The 21,052-nt window shown below is 35.4% G+C and overlaps 1 protein-coding gene across 3 annotated transcripts in view; it reads left to right on the top strand.

The window, feature by feature from the left end:
* The window catches only part of FZD3 (frizzled class receptor 3), a 100,597-nt gene extending 87,744 nt beyond the window's left edge, over positions 1–12,853 (top strand). For 2 of the 3 annotated variants that reach the window (XM_066388431.1, XM_066388439.1), the window contains exons 6-7: positions 2,354–2,587; positions 9,735–12,853. In XM_066388431.1, the coding sequence (XP_066244528.1) occupies positions 2,354–2,587; positions 9,735–9,948 (448 nt within the window). In that variant the 3' untranslated portion in view covers positions 9,949–12,853. Of the gene's footprint in view, positions 1–2,353; positions 2,588–9,714 lie in introns of all 3 variants that reach the window. The other variant, XM_066388447.1, reaches the window with a different exon arrangement.
* Positions 12,854–21,052: the final 8,199 nt, after the last annotated feature.

Genomic DNA, 21,052 nt, shown 5'->3' with positions numbered 1-21,052 from the left:
ACTTATTTTGAGAAGATAACCAAGTAGAATTGGGCTTAAGATCTCTTCCTTACTAATTCAGAATATTTGAGGGAAGGTCAATATTTAATTTTAAAATCCAAATTGTAATTTTTCTTAAAATTAAAAACAAATGAATGCTTTTCTATATATTCTTATTTTATCTTCTTGATATTCCTGTGAAGGTTGGCATATTATCATTTCTGTGTTACAGGTGAGAAAAAGACAGAGAAGTTAGCTGCCTTGGTCAAAGGTATTAGATTAGGCTTCTATTTCCAGTTATTCATTGTTTCTCCAAGTGTACCATATAAGAGCTAGCATGTTATTCCATTCTGATTAGTACACATTAAAGCCAAAATAGAAAAAATATTGTTAGATAACATGAAATATGTTTAAGAAAGTATTTTAATTCAATTCATAGATGGCCATACTGCATATTAGAATATCATGGTAAATGTGAGGCTTGCGAAAGCAGTCTTTGGAGAGCGTATTTAAGGAATCTTTAATTTTTTGAACCCTTAGTTCATAAAATAAAGCAAAACTCTTTAATATTCACAGACAACTTATTTTCAAACTTTTTACACAGTGTAAATCTTATATGAATACTATATCTGAAATCTAAGTTAGTGGAATCCATCTAGGGTCCATGGAAAATGGTCTTTCATGGACAACCCGTAAAACCCTTAAGACTGTGTTTATAATATGTTATGCCTTGTATGGCACAATGCACCTTTATTATACAACTTAAAGTGCCTCAATAACAAAAAAATCTATATTTTCTAAAATATTAGTAATTAGCAGTTTCTGTTAAACAGTTTAGATTGAAATAAAATCACATTTTAAAAATATATATTTCTTGCCTGTGGTGGCGCAGTGGATAAATCCTCAACCTGTAATGCTGAGGTCGCCAGTTCGAAACCCCAGGCTTGCCTGGTCAAGGCACATATGGGAGTTGATGCTTCCTGCTCCTCCCCACCTTCTCTCTCTCTCTCTCTCTCTCTCTCTGTCTCTCTCTCTCTCTGTCTCTCCTCTCTGAAATGAATTTAAAAATATATTTATTTATTTATTTATTTATTTATTTATTTATTTATATTTCTTGGCCCTGGCTGGTTGGGGCAATGGTAGAATGTTGGCTGTAGTGTAGATGTCCCCTGTTTGATTCCTAGTTGGGGCACACAGAAGAGGCAACCATCTGCTTCTCTACCCCTCCCCCTCTCCCTCCCTCCCTCCCTCCCTCTTTCCCATCCTCTCTTTTCCTCTCCCTCTCCTGCAGCCATGCCTTCAGTTGGTTCAAGCGCATAGGCCCCAGGGCTGAGAATGGCTCTGTGGAGCCTCCACCTCAGGCATTGGTTGTGAGCATGGCCCCAGATAAGCAGAGCGTTGGCCCCAGACCAAGGTTGCCAGGTGGATCCTGGTCACAGGCCATGTGGGAGTCTGTCTCTCTGTCTTTCCTCCTCTGAAATTTAAATAAATAAGTAAATAAATAAAATATTTTTTAAATGAAATTGTTAATCTAATTTTAACTTTAACTCTGATTCTCATAATCACTCATTTACATAAACGGAGACACTGATCTTTGCAAGTATTTAATTGGGTCTTTTATTAATTTAATAACTGCTTTTTTTATTGTCATAAACATCTATCTGATTTTAACACTTTCATAGTAAACACTTCTGTTCTTGACAATAATTTATCCCTTTAAATTTTTTCTGTTAAGCCTTTAATGTGTTTGGGACTTAATTATATATTTACTTTGATTAATTTTTCATATGTTTTGTTCTAATTATGACCCCTCATGTTTGTTCCAGCACTGGACAACTGCTTCTGCCATAAAATCAACTTGTAACCTTGAAGCAATTGCTCTTACAAGTTAAAAAATGTATCTACTATGATGAGGGCTTCCTACGTCTATAAACTATGCAATAACACAGTTTCTCTACTTTATAGTAATATCTTTGTAATGTTTCAGGGTCCTTTTGAATCATAAAATTCTTTAGCTGAAAGGGACTTTTTAGAAATAATTAAATTGTATAACTTTATTTTAGAGATGAGGAAAATGAAGGAAAGGAGACAGTGGCTTGCCCAAGATCACATATTTATTGACACAGTTGGAACTAAAATTTTTATTTCTTTATTCTAGTGCAGCCCTCTCTCCATCTGTTACTTTAGGGGACAGATTGACATGAATTTTTGTTATATTCTTTCCTTTGCCAACAATGTGATCTTACATCTGTCCTAAAGACATTATGTAGAGAGCAGTTAATTTCAAGAATAACATCAATGTGTCACAAAAGTATTGTTTGTTCATCTTTAGAAATAGTGATCTTTATCTTAAACTTAGTATTTTGTTGTCTAGGATAGTGAATGAGAGCCGACAGGTACTCCAAGAACCTGATTTTGCTCAGTCCCTCCTAAGGGACCCAAATACTCCTATTATAAGAAAATCAAGAGGAACTTCCACGCAAGGAACATCCACACATGCTTCTTCAACTCAGCTGGCTATGGTGGATGATCAGAGGAGCAAAGCAGGGAGTGTCCACAGCAAAGTGAGCAGCTACCATGGCAGCCTCCACAGGTCCCGGGATGGCAGGTGAGTTATTGGTAGCCTGGTTTATCTCATACACTGAAATACAGTCACACAGCAGAAGGAAGAGCAGTCAATTCTGAAATAGAAATTGTACATTATTTTTCTTTTAAAAAAGGAAGAAATTGTACATTATTCAAAACTCTTTTGAACTTTACTAAAAACAGTTGTCCCAGATTATGATCCAATTTAAAGCCAGTCAGAGGAGTTTAGAGTTTTGACTTGATTCGGTGAACAATATGAGGACATTGAAGGGTACTGAGCAGAGAGGAAGGCAGGGTGAAAGTGGTTGTTTTAGTAAGATTAATTTAGCAAACAGTTATTGGAATACCTACTGTATAAGTCACAGTTCTGGGAATACAAAGATGGTGTAGACATACTCTTTGTTTTTAATAAGTTCACAGTCTATTAAAAAAGATAGTGTAGTCACTATTAGTGTGTGGTTAAAAACATGGGATCTGGAATGATAATCTTCAGTTTCCTCATCTATATAGTTAAAATAGTAATAATATCTGCCCCTTTAGAAATGTTGTAAAAAATAAATGAGATAATATATCTGATTGCTTAGGACAGTGCCAGTCCTCAGTAAGTGCCTGATACTAACTTCTGTTATTATTATAAGTTAACGAATAAAGTAAAATATAGCCTGACCTGTGGTGGCTCAGTGGATAGAGCACCGACCTGGAACACTGAGGTTGCCGGTTCAGGACCCTGGGCTTGCCTGGTCAAGGCACATATGGGAGTTGATGCTTCCAGCTCCTTCCCCCCTTCTCTCTCTGACTCTCTTCTCTCTCTCTCTCTCTCTCTCTCTCTGTCTCTCCCTCTCCTCTCTAAAAAAAAATGAATAAATAAAAAATTAAAATAAAATAAAGTAAAATATAAATATGATGGTATAGTTGACCCTTCTTATCCATGGGTTTTGCATTTGTGTATTCAACCAAATGCAGATCAAAAGTATTTGGTGAAAAAAGTGTTACTTTGTTGCTGACATGTACCATGTAATTTACCTACAGTGGTTATGTCTGTCCTGAAGATGTACATTTTTTCTTCTTGTCATTATTCCTTAAACAGTATAGTACAGCAAATATTTATATAGCACTTACGTTGTATTAGATATTATAAGTAATCTAGAGATGATTTAAAGTATATAGCATATAGGAGGGTGTGTGTAGGTTATATGCAAGTACACTATTTTATAAAAGGACTTGAACAACCAAGGATTTTAGTATCCATGGGGCTCCTAGAACTAATCCCTGGTGGATACTAAGGGAAGACTGTATAATCCAGAGGTTGGCAAACATTTTCTATAAAGAACCACATAGTAAATATTTTAGGCTTGTGGGACATATGGTCTCTGTTGCAACTATTCATTTATGCTGTTGTAGCATGAAAGCAGCTGTAGACATTATGTAGTCAAAATGGGAATGGCTATATTCCAATAAAATTTTACTTATAAAAATAGGAAGGGTGCAGGTCAGAGAAAGCTTCACAGAGAGAATGAGAGAAGGGGATGCATTTTGTTAAATTTAACAGTGGAGACATTAACCTATTAATGAAGGTTAATAGGAAAGTAATGGCAGTAGGAAAAGGGGAAGGAAGAACTGATCTGAAAAATATTTAGAAAGAAGAAATGAAAAGATAGGAATGGAGTCTGACTGGTGGTGGTGCTGTGGATAGAGTGTCAACCTGGAACACTGAGGTCCCACATTCAAAACCTGAGGTTACCAGATTGAGTGTGGGATTATCAGCATGATCCCAATGTCATTGGCTTGAGCCCAAAGATTGCTGGCTTCATACCCAAGGTCACTGGCTTGAGTAAGGGGTCACTGGCTCAGCTTGAGCCCCCCAGTCAAGGCACATATGATAAGCAATCAATGAACAACTAAGGTGAAGCCACTATAAGTTAATGCTTCTCACTCTCTTCTCTCTCTCTCTCTCTCAAAATCAATTTTAAAAAAAAGAAAGAAAAGATAGGAATTGGTGATGGATTAATAACAACTATAGAGAAAGACTGTGTCAAAGTTTTTTTTGTTTTTGTTTTTTTTAATGATTTCTAGTTTGGGAAACAAAGAATGAAAATTCTTATTCCTAAAATAGAAAGCATTCTGTTAACTTTAAAACATTTGTTTCTACAACTGTCTGGTATCTTTTCAGTCTCATCCCACCCTTTCTCTGTCTTCTCTATCCTAGTGTAGGATATAATTCCTATACTTAACGTTCTTTTTAGATCCTCTCAGCAGATCCTTTGTCTTCTAACTGGGTCAGCCACTCTGTGTTTTATAAAGCAGCAGTTTTTCTCTGACTATGACATAGTTTCTGTCTTGTATCCATTCTTTTTCCTTTCCTTGCCTGATTTGGAAATGAAATTTTGAATATTTCCTTCCCACCTATTCCGTTCATTTCTTGTGTATCTGCTTATTTACTCCTTACTCACCTATACCATGTTTTTAACCACATTCAGAGATCTTTTATCTTTCCTGCCTTTTTCTTCCCATTCAGCACTCCTATATAAGAAACATTCTTCTAAGTGCAAGGGACCCAGAGATAGAAGACAGAGAGTGAACAGTCAGTTATAATACACCTTAATGGGTATAATAAAATGATATACAATGTGTTCTAGGACCCCAGAGAAGAAAGCCATCTTACTCATCACGGAAGGTCAGAGGAAACTTCACAAACAACATTGCACTTCTACTTTGAATAGGATTCCTAGGATGCAGTTGGAAAATAAAGACAAGGACACAGTATATGCAGAGGCAAGGGAGACTGAAGTCTTTTAGGTCCTGGAGTATGGCTACTGCATAGTGTATACATTTGGGGAATTGTGATGATTAATAATATTAGGTTTGGATTTGAGAACAATCACTTTGGTGACAGCAGAGGAGAGAAGGAAGTTTTAAGTAAGCCCAGTTAGGGGATCTATCTTACGATACTCATAAGGAGGGAGGGAATCAGAGAGTCCTGTAGATTATTACCCTTTGTCAACACCATCCTCCATGAAATAACTATCAGCATTATCTGACATTCAATATTATTAGCCTCATTCTTTTCAATAAGGATTGAATGATTATTTATAGTGCAATGCCGATGTGTTTGCATGTGACATTCTGTATATAAAGAAATCTATAGAAGAAAGGGAAAGTGTAATTTCTGTTTTCTAGATGCATATAACCTCATAGGGAAGATAGGACATATACATAAGAACCAATTAAATTATAGTGTGAGCCTGCATGTAATTGAAAGTGAGTGCTAGAGGTGACTGATGTTATAGAACTTCAGAAAAAGGAAAGATCAGATTGGCTTGTGAAAATGTCTTAGAGAAGATAAATAGGGTGAGTGAATGGCAATAACAAAAGATAAATTTATATTAAGTAGAGAATTTCTGAAGATAATGAAATATAGGGGATTTCAGCCTCTAGTATGAGTGAAACTAGAGGTTGGATAAGAAAGTTTATAATAATTAGTATGAGTTGTAATTAAAATTGTGAGATAGAATCCCTTGAGTCATTTAAAAAAAAAAAAAAAAAAAAGAGCAAGACCTTGGTAAATCTTTACAGTAATAACAATACAGGAAGAATAGCCGGCATGTGATTCAGAGAAAGTGCTAAAAACATGTGAGGAAATCAATTAAAGAAATGTCGTGGAATCCAGAGGATAGGTTATAACTTCATGTAATGGCCTTTTCCACCTCCCTGCTTGGAAAACCATACTCCGCCTGTAAGGCCTACTTAATTCTCATATCCATAGCAGTTAATTAATTCCTTTTTAATCATTCTTTTGGTATGACCTATTTTTGATATAGCTGCCTTTCCTTAGCTAAGTTTGCAGCTTCTGTAGAATGAGAACTAGGAGACAGACATCTCTGTATTTCTCTCAGAGTATGTAGCACAGTGAGATAAATATATTGATAACTAATGATTTTAGAAATAGTGTGAACATTTTCCAGAAATTCAGGGCTCAGACCTCATAATGGCAGCCTACTAAGGATGTTCTGTAATGTGGTGCATGAGCACTCACACCGTGAGACTCTGCCGTACTCACAACCCCAGAGCAGGTTGAAAGATTCCAAGACCACATTGAACCTAACACTCTACACAAGGATTTTCTAACTCAAAACGATATCTCACGGAGATTTATTCTCGCATTCATCAGTTTTTTAAGTTTACTTGTTAACATTATCCTTTGGTCATCTTTTTCTCATCATCTCATGGTATATTGATTATGAGAGTTATACACACACACACACCTCTCTGCCTCTCAGTACTCACTCTGGTCCAGACTCCCTGACAGATAATTATTGATCTCAGTGCTATGTAAAATAAATACACTTAGGTAAATACCCTTAGACATATATCAACTTAAAAGAATAAATAATTGGTAGTTAAATGAGAAGATGAGTGGAAAAGTAAGTGGATGAATGGATAGGTGGAGGTTTGGGAATGAGTGATTAGGATGGTAAAAGTAGGTGGCAAGGGAATGCATAATAAGATACTAGTGAAATGAATTATTTATATTAATGGTAGCAAATAGTACAGAGAATCAAAAAGAGTAAATCGCCTGACCAGGTGGTGGCGCAGTGGATAGAGCATTGGACTGGGATGCAGAGGACCCAGGTTCAAGACCCTGAGGTCGCCAGATTGAGCGCGGGCTCGTCCGGTTTGAGCAAAAAGCTCACCAGCTTGAACCCAAGGTTGCTGGCTCCAGCAAGGGGTTACTCGGTCTGCTGAAGGCCCGCAGTCAAGGCACATATAAGAAAGCAGTCAGTGAACAACTAAGGTGTTGCAACGCGCAATGAAAAACTAATAATTGATGCTTCTCATCTCTCTCCGTTCCTGTCTGTCTGTCCCTGTCTATTCCTCTCTCTCTCTGAAAAATAAAAAATAAAAATAAAAAATAAATTAAAAAAAAAAGAGTAAATCATCAAGTTTTTTCATTTTGACTTTGGAATATACTATATTATCTTTTCAGCAAATTAACCATCCTTATTGTTTTACCTAAGCTTATCTTAAGATTAATATACATTTTCATATTTTATATTATATGGTCACAGTGTTTTAAAATGATTGTGAAAAGACAAATAAACTTGGTAATTCCCACATATACAATTGAGATTAAATACTATAATTACATTTATTTTTCTATGTAGTTGATTCCTAATTATCCATAGATGGGTTGTTTATATTCTAGAATTTTGTGAATAGCCATAATATTTCACTCAAATAATTAGACATAAATGTTCTTTGAGTCATATTTATTACTGAAAGACTTAGGTTTCATTTTAGAAAATACCCAATTCCTATTTTTAAATAGAAATTTGGGTTTTTTGAAAAATTATTTTGATATTATTGCTAGAGCTACATCAGGTATTTATTTGAAACAGATACTTATGAAGTCATTGAGAGATGTAATATCTTCAAATTAGCTGGCAAATCATATTTGGAAAAATCATTCAGTTTAGGGCAATAATTACTATGCAAAATAATAGAATAACAAGCTCATTCTGAAATATTTACATTTAACATTGTAATTATTTTACCAAAACATGCAAATCAAATTTAAAACTGGAAACAACAGAATGCTTTCTTTTGTAAAAGGACTTCTCAGTTTTTAAAATCTGTGATCTAATGAAAACATTATTTAATAAGCACTGCTATAAAACTAGATCTCTTCAGTAGTGCATAAATCAGTCATTAAAATCTTTAAATTTTGCCTAACCGATGGTGGCACAGTGGATAGAGTGTCCACCTGGGATGCTGAGGACGCAGGTTTGAAACCCCAAGGTCACCAGCATGGTTGCAGTCTCATCCGCTTGAGTGTTGGGTTGCCAGTTAGAGCGTGGGATCATTGCCATGGTCCCTGGCTTGAAGACCAAGGTCACTGGCTTGAGCAAGGGGTAACTGGCCTTGCTTGAGCACTCCCTCTCTGCCCCCCTCCATCAAGGCACATATGAGAAGCAATCAATGAACAATTAAAGTGCTGCAACTACGAGTTGTTGCTTTTCATCTCTCTCCTTTCCCCCCCTTCTCACTTAAAAAAAAAATCTTTAAATTTTATAAATGATTATTGAGTCATGAAATTTGTTATAACTATGAAAGAATGATAAATGAATGCTTTGACAGCCAAGCGGTCTTCAGCTGCTGCTGATTAGTTCTTTTGATGACTATTTAAAAAGGAAATGGCCTGCTATGTTCTTTTTATTTTTAGAAACGTTTCTTAAAATTTAATATATTAATTAAAGTTATAAATTACATTTAGTTTAATTTTCTTTGAAGTTTGTTATCCTAAATTAAATACTTTTTTAAAAAGTGTGTATGTATGAGTGTGAGTTTTCTAACCTCTGGTGGGGGTTCAGTGAGTCAGGATTGCAACAAAAGAAAATTTAACAGCTCCCCACTGATGCCTTTCAAGGTAAGTACAATGATGGTGGAGAAGACAGCCCATGATAAGCAATGTAGCCCAGCTGACATATTTAAAAGCTCCGTTTTGGGTCAGGGTACCAAGATAATTTGCTTTGGCAGGAATATATGTTGCAGTGTGTTAGTTAGGATGTTGTTACATATGTTTAAGTAGATATACTTTTTATGAACTAGCGTGGCATCCTCATAGTTCTGGAAAAAGTAATCAAGACTATTTACATAGTCATTTATTTAACTGTGAACTGGGCTCCCTGCTTGCCTATTTACTCATCTTGTTTTTGTTGTTGTTATACTAATTTCTCCTCTTAATTTTATATGCTCCCTCTTCATAGTCTTTTAATAAAATTTGAGTTGCTGTACTTCTGATTATAATCAATTTTCTAGAATTCCTGGTTCACTGCCATATTTCTTCTACTGTTGTTCCTCCTCTCCCTGAACTCACCCCATAACCTGAAACTCCTTTGAATGAGAAAAGTTAACCTTAGCAGGTAATAGGACCTTAATTCTGAATGTAACGAGTAGATTTTTCTTCCCTTTTTTTTTTTTTTTTTTTTTGGTTAGCCATACGAGTAATTCTACAGCATTAATGAAGTAACTGTAAACCATCAAAGGTGGTTGCTTTCTCACTTATTGTTTTCCTAATTATTTCCCATCGTGCAGCATTTTCATGGGAAATGTTAGTATTGTTTCTCTAGTGTATTTTGTCACCCACTTCAGAATGAACTCCCCTCCGTTAGGTACACTCCCTGCAGTCACAGAGGGATGGAGGAGAGACTACCTCACGGCAGCATGTCGAGGCTGACGGATCACTCCCGGCACAGCAGTTCCCATCGGCTCAACGAGCAGTCACGACACAGCAGCGTCCGAGACCTCAGCAGTAACCCTCTGACTCACATCACACACGGCACCAGCATGAATCGAGTTATTGAGGAAGATGGGACCAGTGCTTAAATCGTACGAAGGTGGAGAACGTGTGCCGTTTACAAAGCAGATTTTATTCTTTGCCTTTGCATGACTAATTGCTGTAACTCGCAATGTATCATGCGTTCAGTCAGGTGCAGATCGTGTCCATGGGAACAGTAGATTTTTGCTTTTTATATTGCATCAAACTTGGAACGTCAAGGCATCCAAAATGCTAAGAATTATATTGTCACATAAATAATTCTTATTTCTAGGTATGAAGAGATAATTATTTGTCTGGCAAGCATTTTTTATAAACCCACTATTTTATATTTAGAAAAATCCTCAATGTGTGGTGACTGCTTTGTAGTGAAGTTTCATATAATATTAACTAGTCGTGAGATGACAATTCTGGTCATTCTGGTAATAAAATGTCAGAATTAAGGAATTTTCTATGCAAGGTTTATTTCTCAGATAAATGGTAGGACTTTGTAGTTTTATTTCCATTAAGTGAAAAAGAACTGTGTTTTTAAACTGTAGGAGAATGTGATAAATCAGCAAAGGTATTTTAGCTAATAGAATATAAGATCAACAGAAAAATCTGATTCGAAATTTTATCAAGTCAGAAATCTGCCTCCCTCCTATTAGACCAAATCTGACTAGAAATACTTCTACCAAAATCAATCTCAAATATACATATAAAATCTTCCACTGCGGTATCAGAGAGATAAAGGACTAGAAGTATCAATGGGCATCCCCCCCCATAATTGAGCTGTTTTTATTACTTTTGTAAATATTACTTTTACCGGCAGTGTTTTTATAACTTATCCATTTGCATGATAGAAAAATAATTTGTAGCCATCTTTTCCCAGATAGCAGTATTGATTCATAGAGAACTTTATGTTCAGATCTGTTCTGTGGAGGCATGTAATAAGATAAGCATCACACTTTATAAGGTTTTTTTGTATAACCACAATTACAAAATGGCAAAGTGTTTTTCTCTGTATTCATTGTTGTATCTTTCTACAGCGAGATGTGATCTTGCCAAAGCCACCAGATCTTGGCCCCCAGGCCCCTCCTCTCAGTGAGTTGATTATACTCGCCTTGCCCGGAAGCAAATAGGCTACAGCTTTTGCCCCCCACCTTATTTTCATATTCTGGAGCCGTCCTGTTTACAGCTGAAATATATATGATCTAAGTCCAAAGTGGTCATTTATTTGGTGTATCTGAAAATCATTGTAGCTAAATGAAGCATGATTAGTCTTGCTGTGAAGTATCTTTTAACCTTAAAAAAATGAACTCAGAAATGTTTGACACTTTGTTTTTTAATGTTTAAATAATTGACAGTAAAAACCAGGAAGTTTATTAGGCATGAAATTGATCAGAAGGGGAAGAAAAATTCTGAAAATGCTGGCTGTGTTATATAGAAAAACATATTGAACAAGCATGTCCTCAACCCTGAAAACAGATAAGAATCATCATTTGGGGACCCTCTGATGCCCCACACCTCCTCTCATTCAGATGAGAATTTGGTAGTTGTTTATTTTGTTTTTGTTTTTTTTTTTTAAAAAAAAAGCTTTCTAGGTGATTCTAATCTGCAGCCAGGCTGTAGGCTCCTTGAAACTAATGGGCCACTGATGATGATCTGATGGCGTCATATTCTATCATGTGAAAATCTAGCTGGACTCAATACTATGCTTTTACATCGTTACCTGATACACAGTTGTTCTCCACTTTATTTCGTCCATTATGAAATGTGGAATGCTGACCCTACTCCTACAGATTCTTATTCAGTAACTGAAAGGTGGTGGTAAGACTTTAAAACCTGTAGTTATAGAAATACCACAGGTGATTCTTATACAGGTAATCCAAGAATGACACCTTAAAAAATATTCTACACTCCAGAGAGGTGTGGCTTTCTCTTATGCTGGCTTTTGACCTTTAAAAAGTCAACCTCTCTGAGCTACAGTTCCCTTGTTTGTAAATGAAGATAGAAGATAAATACCTACCTCACTAAATTGTCAACTAGGATCAACTGAAAGATCATCTGAAAGCTTTTTGAAAACTGTAAATGGTAAAATATAAGGGGTTAAGATTATTGAGGACTTAAGAGATTTATTGGAGGGCTACTATAATACATTCCTTGACATGTGTTTAATTCATGTATACTTTTACTCTTTTTTAAAAAAACAAAGAGTACCAAAAAATTAGGTGTTGAAAAAGTAGCTTTTATTAGACAGAAGTCAGTTTTCTGATAATAATTTGTTGGTATATCATGTTGTTTCTTTCAAAGTACATATATACTAATATTTTTATTGATTCTTCATGAGATATATTTGAACATTTTGGTCCAAAATGTTTTTCTTTTTCCTCTGCCTTTGTTGTCTTTCTTCTTGAACTGAATTAGCGCTCAAGACAGACAGTGTGAATTCCCACAGACCTAACATTTAGGAAACCTTTCCTCTGGAGGCCAAATTTATAACAACTCATTTATAAATAAATTAGTAATTAATTCATGAGGCTTTTTTCTGGGAATCTCTCCGGAACAGTGTGAGAGGACCAACACCAACATTCAGAAACAAAAATAAGTTAAAATAGAAGGTACCAGTTTGAGCTCAAAGACGTTGTCAGTCATCACCATCTGCATTATATTATCAATTGCCAAAATGTTAATTAGCTTTCTTGTACAAGTGGCCAAGTATAGACAGTTAAGTGAACAGCACTATGAAAATCCTTTTTTTTTTTTTAAAGAAAATCTTAACCTTGTGCTTCCTAATTTATGTATTCATTTGCATCTTCTCTAGGAAACTGTGGTTATATATCTAAATGCTGTATTGACATTTCAGTTACTTTTACTTCTTAATTTTGCTACACAAGATTTACTTAAATATTGTTAATTCATTGTTTTGAATAACAGTATTTAGTTTAGACCATGTTATCAAATTAGTGCTCCAAATTAATTTTTTTTTTTTTTTTTTCATTTTTCTGAAGCTGGAAACAGGGAGAGACAGTCAGACAGACTCCCGCATGCGCCCGACCGGGATCCACCCGGCACGCCCACCAGGGGCGATGCTCTGCCCATCCTGGGCGTCGCCATGTTGCGACCAGAGCCACTCTAGCACCTGGGGCAGAGGCCACAGAGCCATCCCCAGCGCCCGGGCCATCTTTGCTCCAATGGAGCCTTGGCTGCGGGAGGGGACGAGAGAGACAGAGAGGAAAGCGCGGCGGAGGGGTGGAGAAGCAAATGGGCGCTTCTCCTGTGTGCCCTGGCTGGGAATCGAACCCGGGTCCTCCGCACGCTAGGCCGACGCTCTACTGCTGAGCCAACCGGCCAGGGCCAAATTAATTTTTTAAAGAGACAGTTGAAGAACTATATGTAGCAGCACAGGAATTTCAAATTTCAGCTAGCTCCAACTAACTGTCTTGAGCAAGTGTGGCAGCTTTCTTACCATATGTTTAACTTTATTTTGTGTTGTGATTGGCATAAGATAATGTGTAGTATTTTGTCTGTTCATTTGACAGCTGATAATAGTGCTCTCTAAAATGTTAATATATAATCAAAAGGTTTTTGAAAAATACTTTGATTCCACCAACATTATATTTAATTTATTCAGTAATTAAAAGACCCAAGACAATATTAAGCTCAAAATAATAATCAGTTTCAAAGAATAATTGATTAATAACTCAATAACTAACACAGGACTTAGTGCATGGTAAATTTTTCAATAAATGAACAAATGAACAATTCATGTCATGCCTCACTTTTACCCTGGTAATGAGAGTCTCACTTCAAAGAAATTTGAAGGACCTGAATTTAAACTAAGTGAAATGAAGTATGCGTTATCAAAATAATATGCATCAAATAATGAGAAATAAATAAATTGTACCAAATCAAGCTTATTTCTCCTATAGTAACAGTCCATATTACTATTTAAATTAGAGAAATATATATACAAACTTGTACCAACTTCTTAGAAGTAAATATTTAGGCTCTTTTTGATTTTTTGTGAAGTTACATCTTTGTGTATTAGTTGGGTGAGTAAATATTCAAGCAAACCATTATTAATAATGATTTTCTTTTTCTACTGCTTCTTAGAGCAGATTTATAAAAATTCTAAGAATCTCTTCAAATTAGAAAAATTTTTCAACATTTTAACCTACCTCATTAGTTTCTTTGTAGTAATAGCTGGAAATAATTGAAATTGTAACTATTTGATTTAGGCTATCACTCCATGAAATAAAATAAACTAATTAAAATTTTTTGATAAAGTAGAGGATCATTGGCTGGAGCTTAGAAAACATTACTATACCAAAATTTCACTCTTATGACATGCCAAAGGTGTATTTATATATATTATCATACTTGGGTGACTTAACATAGTCTAGTGTAATGAAAATTCTGCTGGGCTTGAAATTCAAAGACCCATAATTATAATATGAAGTGGACAGGTCATTTAACTTCTCTTAGTCTCAATTTCTTCACTGTAAAATGAGGATAAGGCAATTTTTGGTCCCAACTTAACTCACAGGATGTTGTGAAGGATCAAATGAGATAACACGTACTATAGTGCGCTGTAATCTAGAAATTGCTCTACTTATATATTTCTGTTAGAATTTGGGGGTTATACAAAACAAAGATATGGTCTTCAGTGGTATATGGCAATAATAACAAAGTAGACAATACAGACCGGTATTTATTTGATATAATCTTTAAACACACAATCCAATTATCCCTTTTTAATTTTTTTTTAATTTTTTACAGGGACAGAGTCAGAGAGAGGGACAGACAGACAGGAACGGAGAGAGATGAGAAGCATCAATCATCAGTTTTTCATTGTGGGACTTTAGTTGTTCATTGATTGCTTTCTCATATGTGCCTTGACCATGGGCCTTCAGCAGATCGAGTAACCCCTTGCTCGAGCCAGTGACCTTGGGTCCAAGCTGGTGAGCTTTTTGCTCAAGCCACATGAGCCTGTGCTCAAGCTGGCAACCTCGGGGTTTTGAACCTGGGTCCTCCACATCCCAGTTCGACGCTCTATCCACTGCACCACCACCTGGTCAGGCCAATTATCCTTTTTAAAATGAGGTTCTCTTTCCAGAGTAACTGTGCCCTTAAATTGTGTTGGCTCTTTAATATGTTATACCACAGTATTATCTCAAATTTTATGCAGTGAATTTGTAGGTCACTTTCAGAAGGCATTGGGGATCTCTATTATATGTTACCTTTGATAGGGAATTATATAAAATGGCTTGACTTCTCTGAAATTTGTAAGAAAAATATAAAAAGGAGTATAGGGCCTTATAACTTTCTTTTTCTTTGAGGGCTTTCATGTTGTACCTAATTCTTTCTGATTAAGAACACGTGTTTAAAAGGTGATTAACACTGGTTTTCATCACTGCAAAACTTTACATTTTAAGTTATATTATCTTATTTGTACATATAATTTTTTTAACTTGCATAAGAGGTAAGAATTTCTCCATTTTTTCCACACATTAAACACATAAAAGATAACATCTTTATAGAATCAAGTTTTAGAAAGGAACTCATGATTCTTTTAAAATTTTATCCCTTTTTACACCAGATGAAAATAAGAAAGCATTTACATTTAATTCAGCTATGTTTCTTAGTAGCTGTATAATTTTATATATTATTCTTATATCATTTCTATTTTATATGAAAAAATTATGTTGCTATCTCATCTCTTCATAATTTAATCCTCTTGCCTTTTTTGTTTCAGTTATGTGAGTTTTAGGAAAGGGTTAGGAAGGTGAAGCATCCTTTACCTTTCTTTATCTGACTATTATCAGTCTCCTGGAGGTTTTTCTTTTTTAATTAATTCTAGATTGCTTTAATTGCCAAATTGATATAGGATTATAATATTCTCTCAGGATCCAAAATCTAGGAGAAAATGTTGAGGTCTGCCCAGCCATCTTTGTAGATATTGCTGTTTTGGTTGATTTATAAAAATGTAATATAATCCATTAATCAGCATATTTCTTATTCTGTGATCTCTAATTAGTAAATTTTTGTTGCTGTAAAGATAAAAGAAAGATTCACTTATATTTTCGTCAGATACCAAACCAGTACTACATTACTTCCTATAACAGTAGTTCAGTCTCTTTAAATGCAGGAAAGGATAGTTTCTTTCAGATTACTTTTAAGAATCACTTGTCACAGGAAATCGATTGTGTCCTTTCTTGGACATTTTCTTTGGTCTAATAACATTGCTCATAATTTATTCCCATTTTATTGACCACTGTCACCAGTTTAACCTGATAGACAAGTTTTTTACCTTGTATTTCGGATTTTGAAGATTCAGGTGTTCCATTATTTTGTTAATTACCATTCACTAGTAATATTAGTATTTGTAAGACTGATACTGTCAAGCTTGTCATTTCATCATATTTCCTGAAGTAGGATGAACTACATTATTGTTATTGTTCTGTAAGTCAGCTTATTTATATTGCTAACTGGCAAATATTTTTTGTGTATTGTACTTATTGGTTTAAAAGATGAAGATCTTTAGAGCTAAATAATTTCTGTTCTAAATTGGCAGAGGCTCAGTAAAAATGCGTTACGTTATTTTTTAAAATATGACAGAGTTTTGAGTCAGGAGACCTGATTTCTAGTTTTGCCTCTTTTGAGTAAATGTGTAACTTTGGAGTTTTACCTCTTAGAACCTTGGCTTTCTCATCTGTGAATGAAAGAAACAAGGGCATTCTATTAGGTCAGGGGTAGTCAACCTTTTATACTACCGCCCACTTTTGTATCTCTTTTAGTAGTAAAATTTTCTAACCGCCCACCGGTTCCACAGTAATGGTGATTTATAAAGTAGAGAAGTAACTTTACTTTATAAAATTTATAAAGCAGAGTTACAGCAAATTAAAGCATATAATAATAATTACTTACCAAGTACTTTATGTCAGGTTTTTGCTAAGTTTGGCAGAATAAATCTTTATAAAACAACTTACTATAGGCCCTGGCCGGTTGGCTCAGTGGTAGAGCGTCGGCCTGGCGTGCAGAAATCCTGGGTTCGATTCCCAGCCAGGGCACACAGGAGAGGCGCCCATCTGCTTCTCCACCCCTCCCCCCCTCCTTCCTCTCTGTCTCTCTCTTCCTCTCCCGCAGCCAAGGCTCCATTGGAGCAATGATGGCCCGGGCGCTGGGGATGGCTCTGTGGCCTCTGCCTCAGGCGCTAGAGTGGCTCTGGTCGCAACATAGCAATGCCCAGGATGGGCAGAGGGTCGCCCCTGGTGGGCAGAGGGTCGCCCCTGGTGGGCGTGCTGGGTGGATCCTGGTCGGGCGCATGCTGGAGTCTGTCTGACTGTCTCTCCCTGTTTCCAGCTTCAGAAAAATACAAAAAAAAAAAACAAAAAAAAACTTACTATAGTTAAATCTATCTTTTTATTTATACTTTGGTTGCTCTGCTACTGCCCACCATGAAAGCTGGAACGCTCCCTAGTGGGCGGTAGGGACCAGGTTGACTACCACTGTATTAGGTAATCGCACATTCTACCTGTCTTGACTTTGGTTGTCCCTTGATCATGTTATGATCATTACTCTGGACTTACTTTTATTCTTGTTACTCTTTCCATAAACTGTATTTACTAGATTAGCCTGTACTGTTAATGCAAGTTGTTCATAATTTGATAGGATTCAGATATGTTATTAACTTTGTTTTCTACTCATGGTTTTAAGTAATTTTAAAGGAGGAATATTATACTACAGATAACAGAATTGAAGGGAAGGTTACATGACTTTTCTTATGTAAAAAGTCTTCTAAAACTAATATAAGCACCTTAAATTTATATACAGAAAAAAGTGACATAAAATTTTGTGGGTTTTGTTCTCTAAATTATGAATATAGCTAGTTAGTCTAAACTTTAAACTGCATTCAAAATAAAATTAGTGAACAAAGCAGTTATAACACTGGCCCATATAGCCAATCAAAAAGCTGTCATGTTTTACCAACATTAAAATAATTATAAAATATAAAAGGAATTTCAGAGGAGTAGATTGAAACGTTTCTGTTCAATAATTATACTTAAGCTGTATTTTTAGATTTATTGAATAAATGCAGTTGCCAGATTGCCATTAATATGTGTATATTCTGCTTTAAAATATTATTAGTGATAAATGTGGTTATTTTTAATTTTTTTCTGACTGTGCAGATGTTTCCATAAAGCCTCCTAACTCTTTGGTAAAATACAGTGATTCCTAGTTCATCTCAGCAGAATTTTCTTTTAGATTTGTGTTTTCTGAGAACCAGGCCAAAGAGGTTTCTGTTACTTTTAAAGATCATTGTTTTTGTCCTGATGGTCTGCATTTGCTCATTTCGGTCTCTTGAACACTTTGCTCTGCAGATTTGCAATCTAGTTATTGGGTTTGTGATCTGATGGGTAGAGAAGAGTAATGGAAAGTTGATAGAGGAAGGTGAACTGGTTTCTGGTGTGATTTCTTCAGTTATCCTTGATTGCTTGTCTTTGGTTGGTTCACTGAATCAGGCAGGTCTCTGGCTTCCCGAAATTAAATTCGATGCCCAGCTTCCCTCACTCAGACGTGTATATTACAATGTTGTTTTGACTACCTGTTTAAAAAATCTTTATTTACAGTTTTTTGGCTTTGCATGTTTTATTACATTTGTTAAACTTGAATCTGATGTCCAAACATTTCTTTGAATATTTTCTGGATTTCAAGAATGGGATATTCCATAAGATAAAGCAATAAGCTAGAATGACTGAATTTATATTATCCATCCCAATTTCTGTATTTCTCTGCGTTCCCCTCCCTCGTTTCGAAAGGAAGTTTGCAGGTGTCCTCCTTCATTTCCGTATTCCTGCCCCAGCTAGTATTCTCTGGACTGCTCGTCAGCAGAAACATTCAATATGAAATAATTCCATATTCTGAGACAAGAACAACACAATAGTTCTTTACGTTGAGTTGAAGTGAATATATACTTGAAAATAATGTATTTTCTTTATATGTGACCTTAAAATTATTTTTTTAATCATAAAGGGACTTTGATGTGGAAATATTAGTCTGGAAGTTTTTTTGTTATCAGGTGCTATTTTCTGCCTCATCTGTGAATTATCAGAGTAAATCTGAATTCTCTATCATTTATTTTCTTTTACTTTAAATTCTCTAGAATTGTCCCATTTCTCATATCTTTTAACACCAACTTTAAACAACTTTTATTTTCAAATGCCAAATTTTATTTTTGAGAGTTTTATTTTTTTCATTGAAGTTTACTTTGGCATGATAAAAATACTACCAGCACCATCCTTCTCCCCAGCCATAAAAGAAAAGGTAATTTGACACTGAAAAGTATTAAATTGTCTTATTTTTTGTTACTTGGAAGAGCTGTAGGAGCTGTTTTTTCTCATTTAAAATTTTTAAATTAAGAAAATACTAACTTTGCTGTATTTTAATCTGATAATGAAATTGGAGGATTATTTATATAAATTTATGTATTGACAATTAATAGCAGTTATTTCACTTTCTGTAATATGCAGTACCCAAAGTCCACATTTACTTAATGTGAGCTTTTTAAAAAGATATAAACATGGATATTTGGCCCTGGCTGGTTGGCTTAGTGGTAGAGCATCTGCCTGGTGTGTGGAAGTCCCAGGTTCAATTCCTGGTCAGGGTACACAGGAGAAGCACCTATCTACTTCTCCACCCCTCCCCCTCCCCCTCTCACACCTCTCTCTCTCTCTCTCTCTCTCTCTCTCTTTCTTCTCTCCTCCTGCAGCTATGGCTCGATTGGAGAGAGTTGGCCCCATGCGCGGAGGATGGTTCCATGGCCTCTGCCTCAGGCACTAAAAAATGGCCCCACTTGCAATGGAGCAACGACCCCAGACAGCCCGAGCATCGCCCTCTAGTGGGCTTGCTGGGAGGATCTGGGTTGGGGTGCATGCGGGAGTCTGTCTCTGCCTCCCTTTCTCTCACTAAATAAAACAAACAAAAAATGGGTATTTATTTAGAGACTATAACACAATTTTAAAAGCTGATAAAATCACAAATGTCACAAAATATAAAAATTCTTTTTTGTGTATTAAATGCCTAGTGTACTTCTCTGCCTTTTTTTTTTTTTTTTTTTTTTTTGTAGTGAAAGAGGAAGGGAGAGACAGAGACAGAGACAGAAACTTCCATCTGTTCTTGTATGTGCCCATGGATCAAACCTACTACCTTTGTGTTTCCAGATGGTGCTCTAACCAGCCGAGCTATACTCTTCTTTATTTGGTTTTTGGGTTTTTTTGAGCCTTTTAAAATTCTGTCTTGTTTCCCTCTGTACGGTGTTGTATATGTTAGGTTATCATGGTCATCTCAACAGAAAACTCCTGTACATGAACTGGTTTGTTTTTTTTTTCTGAGAATCAGGCCAAGGAGAGTCTTCCTATGTAGTTATAGTTGGATAATATTATTCTGAACTATGTGAAATTCCTGAGGGTTTTTTGGTCAAAAGTGATCAAATGATGTTAGCAATTTTATAATATACATTTAAGAAACAACCAAACAAAAGATCTTTTAAAACAGATATGTTACTTTCCATCCCACCTCTTATCAAGAGGCTTTATGAGCGAGACTCACAAACTGTAGATACCCACAGGTCTACCAAGAAAAGCTTTGTTTTGTTGTTAAATTGTCCAGTTTTCAAAGATATTTTATCAAGAGAAGACTTCGGTTATTAAAGCAAATTCCTTTGGAGAGTACATAAGTTACTTAAGTCTGTGTGTCGTTTTTAAGCTTTCATAACCTGAGGTGTCATATGTGAAAGGCTTAGTCTGTAAACATCATTTAAAGGCAAGAAACCTGCCCCATCTCATATCTAATATGGACTCAGGTTTTGCTAATTATAGAATTTTATCTTCTTGGTCGGCATTCTAAAATAAAACTATAGTGTTATATAGTTAACAAGTTTCCCTTAAAATGTCATTTAAAGTTTTTTTTTTTATACTGTATTTCAGGATATAAGAATAAAAGTATATGAGTATAAAAACATGTAAAAATATGAAGTTCTACACGGGAAATCCTCAAGTTTGGTTACAACTCTGCTCTAAAAGGTTGTATATTGGGTTGTTCCAAACTCAGATGTTGGTTGTTACATCTCCTCATATAAGTAATATTATGAATAATAAGGGTTAAGTAACAATA

Source organism: Saccopteryx leptura, chromosome 1, assembly GCF_036850995.1.
Source record: "Saccopteryx leptura isolate mSacLep1 chromosome 1, mSacLep1_pri_phased_curated, whole genome shotgun sequence".
In the NCBI taxonomy this organism is placed as follows: domain Eukaryota; kingdom Metazoa; phylum Chordata; class Mammalia; order Chiroptera; family Emballonuridae; genus Saccopteryx; species Saccopteryx leptura.
This window is presented reverse-complemented; position numbering and strand designations above follow the sequence as displayed.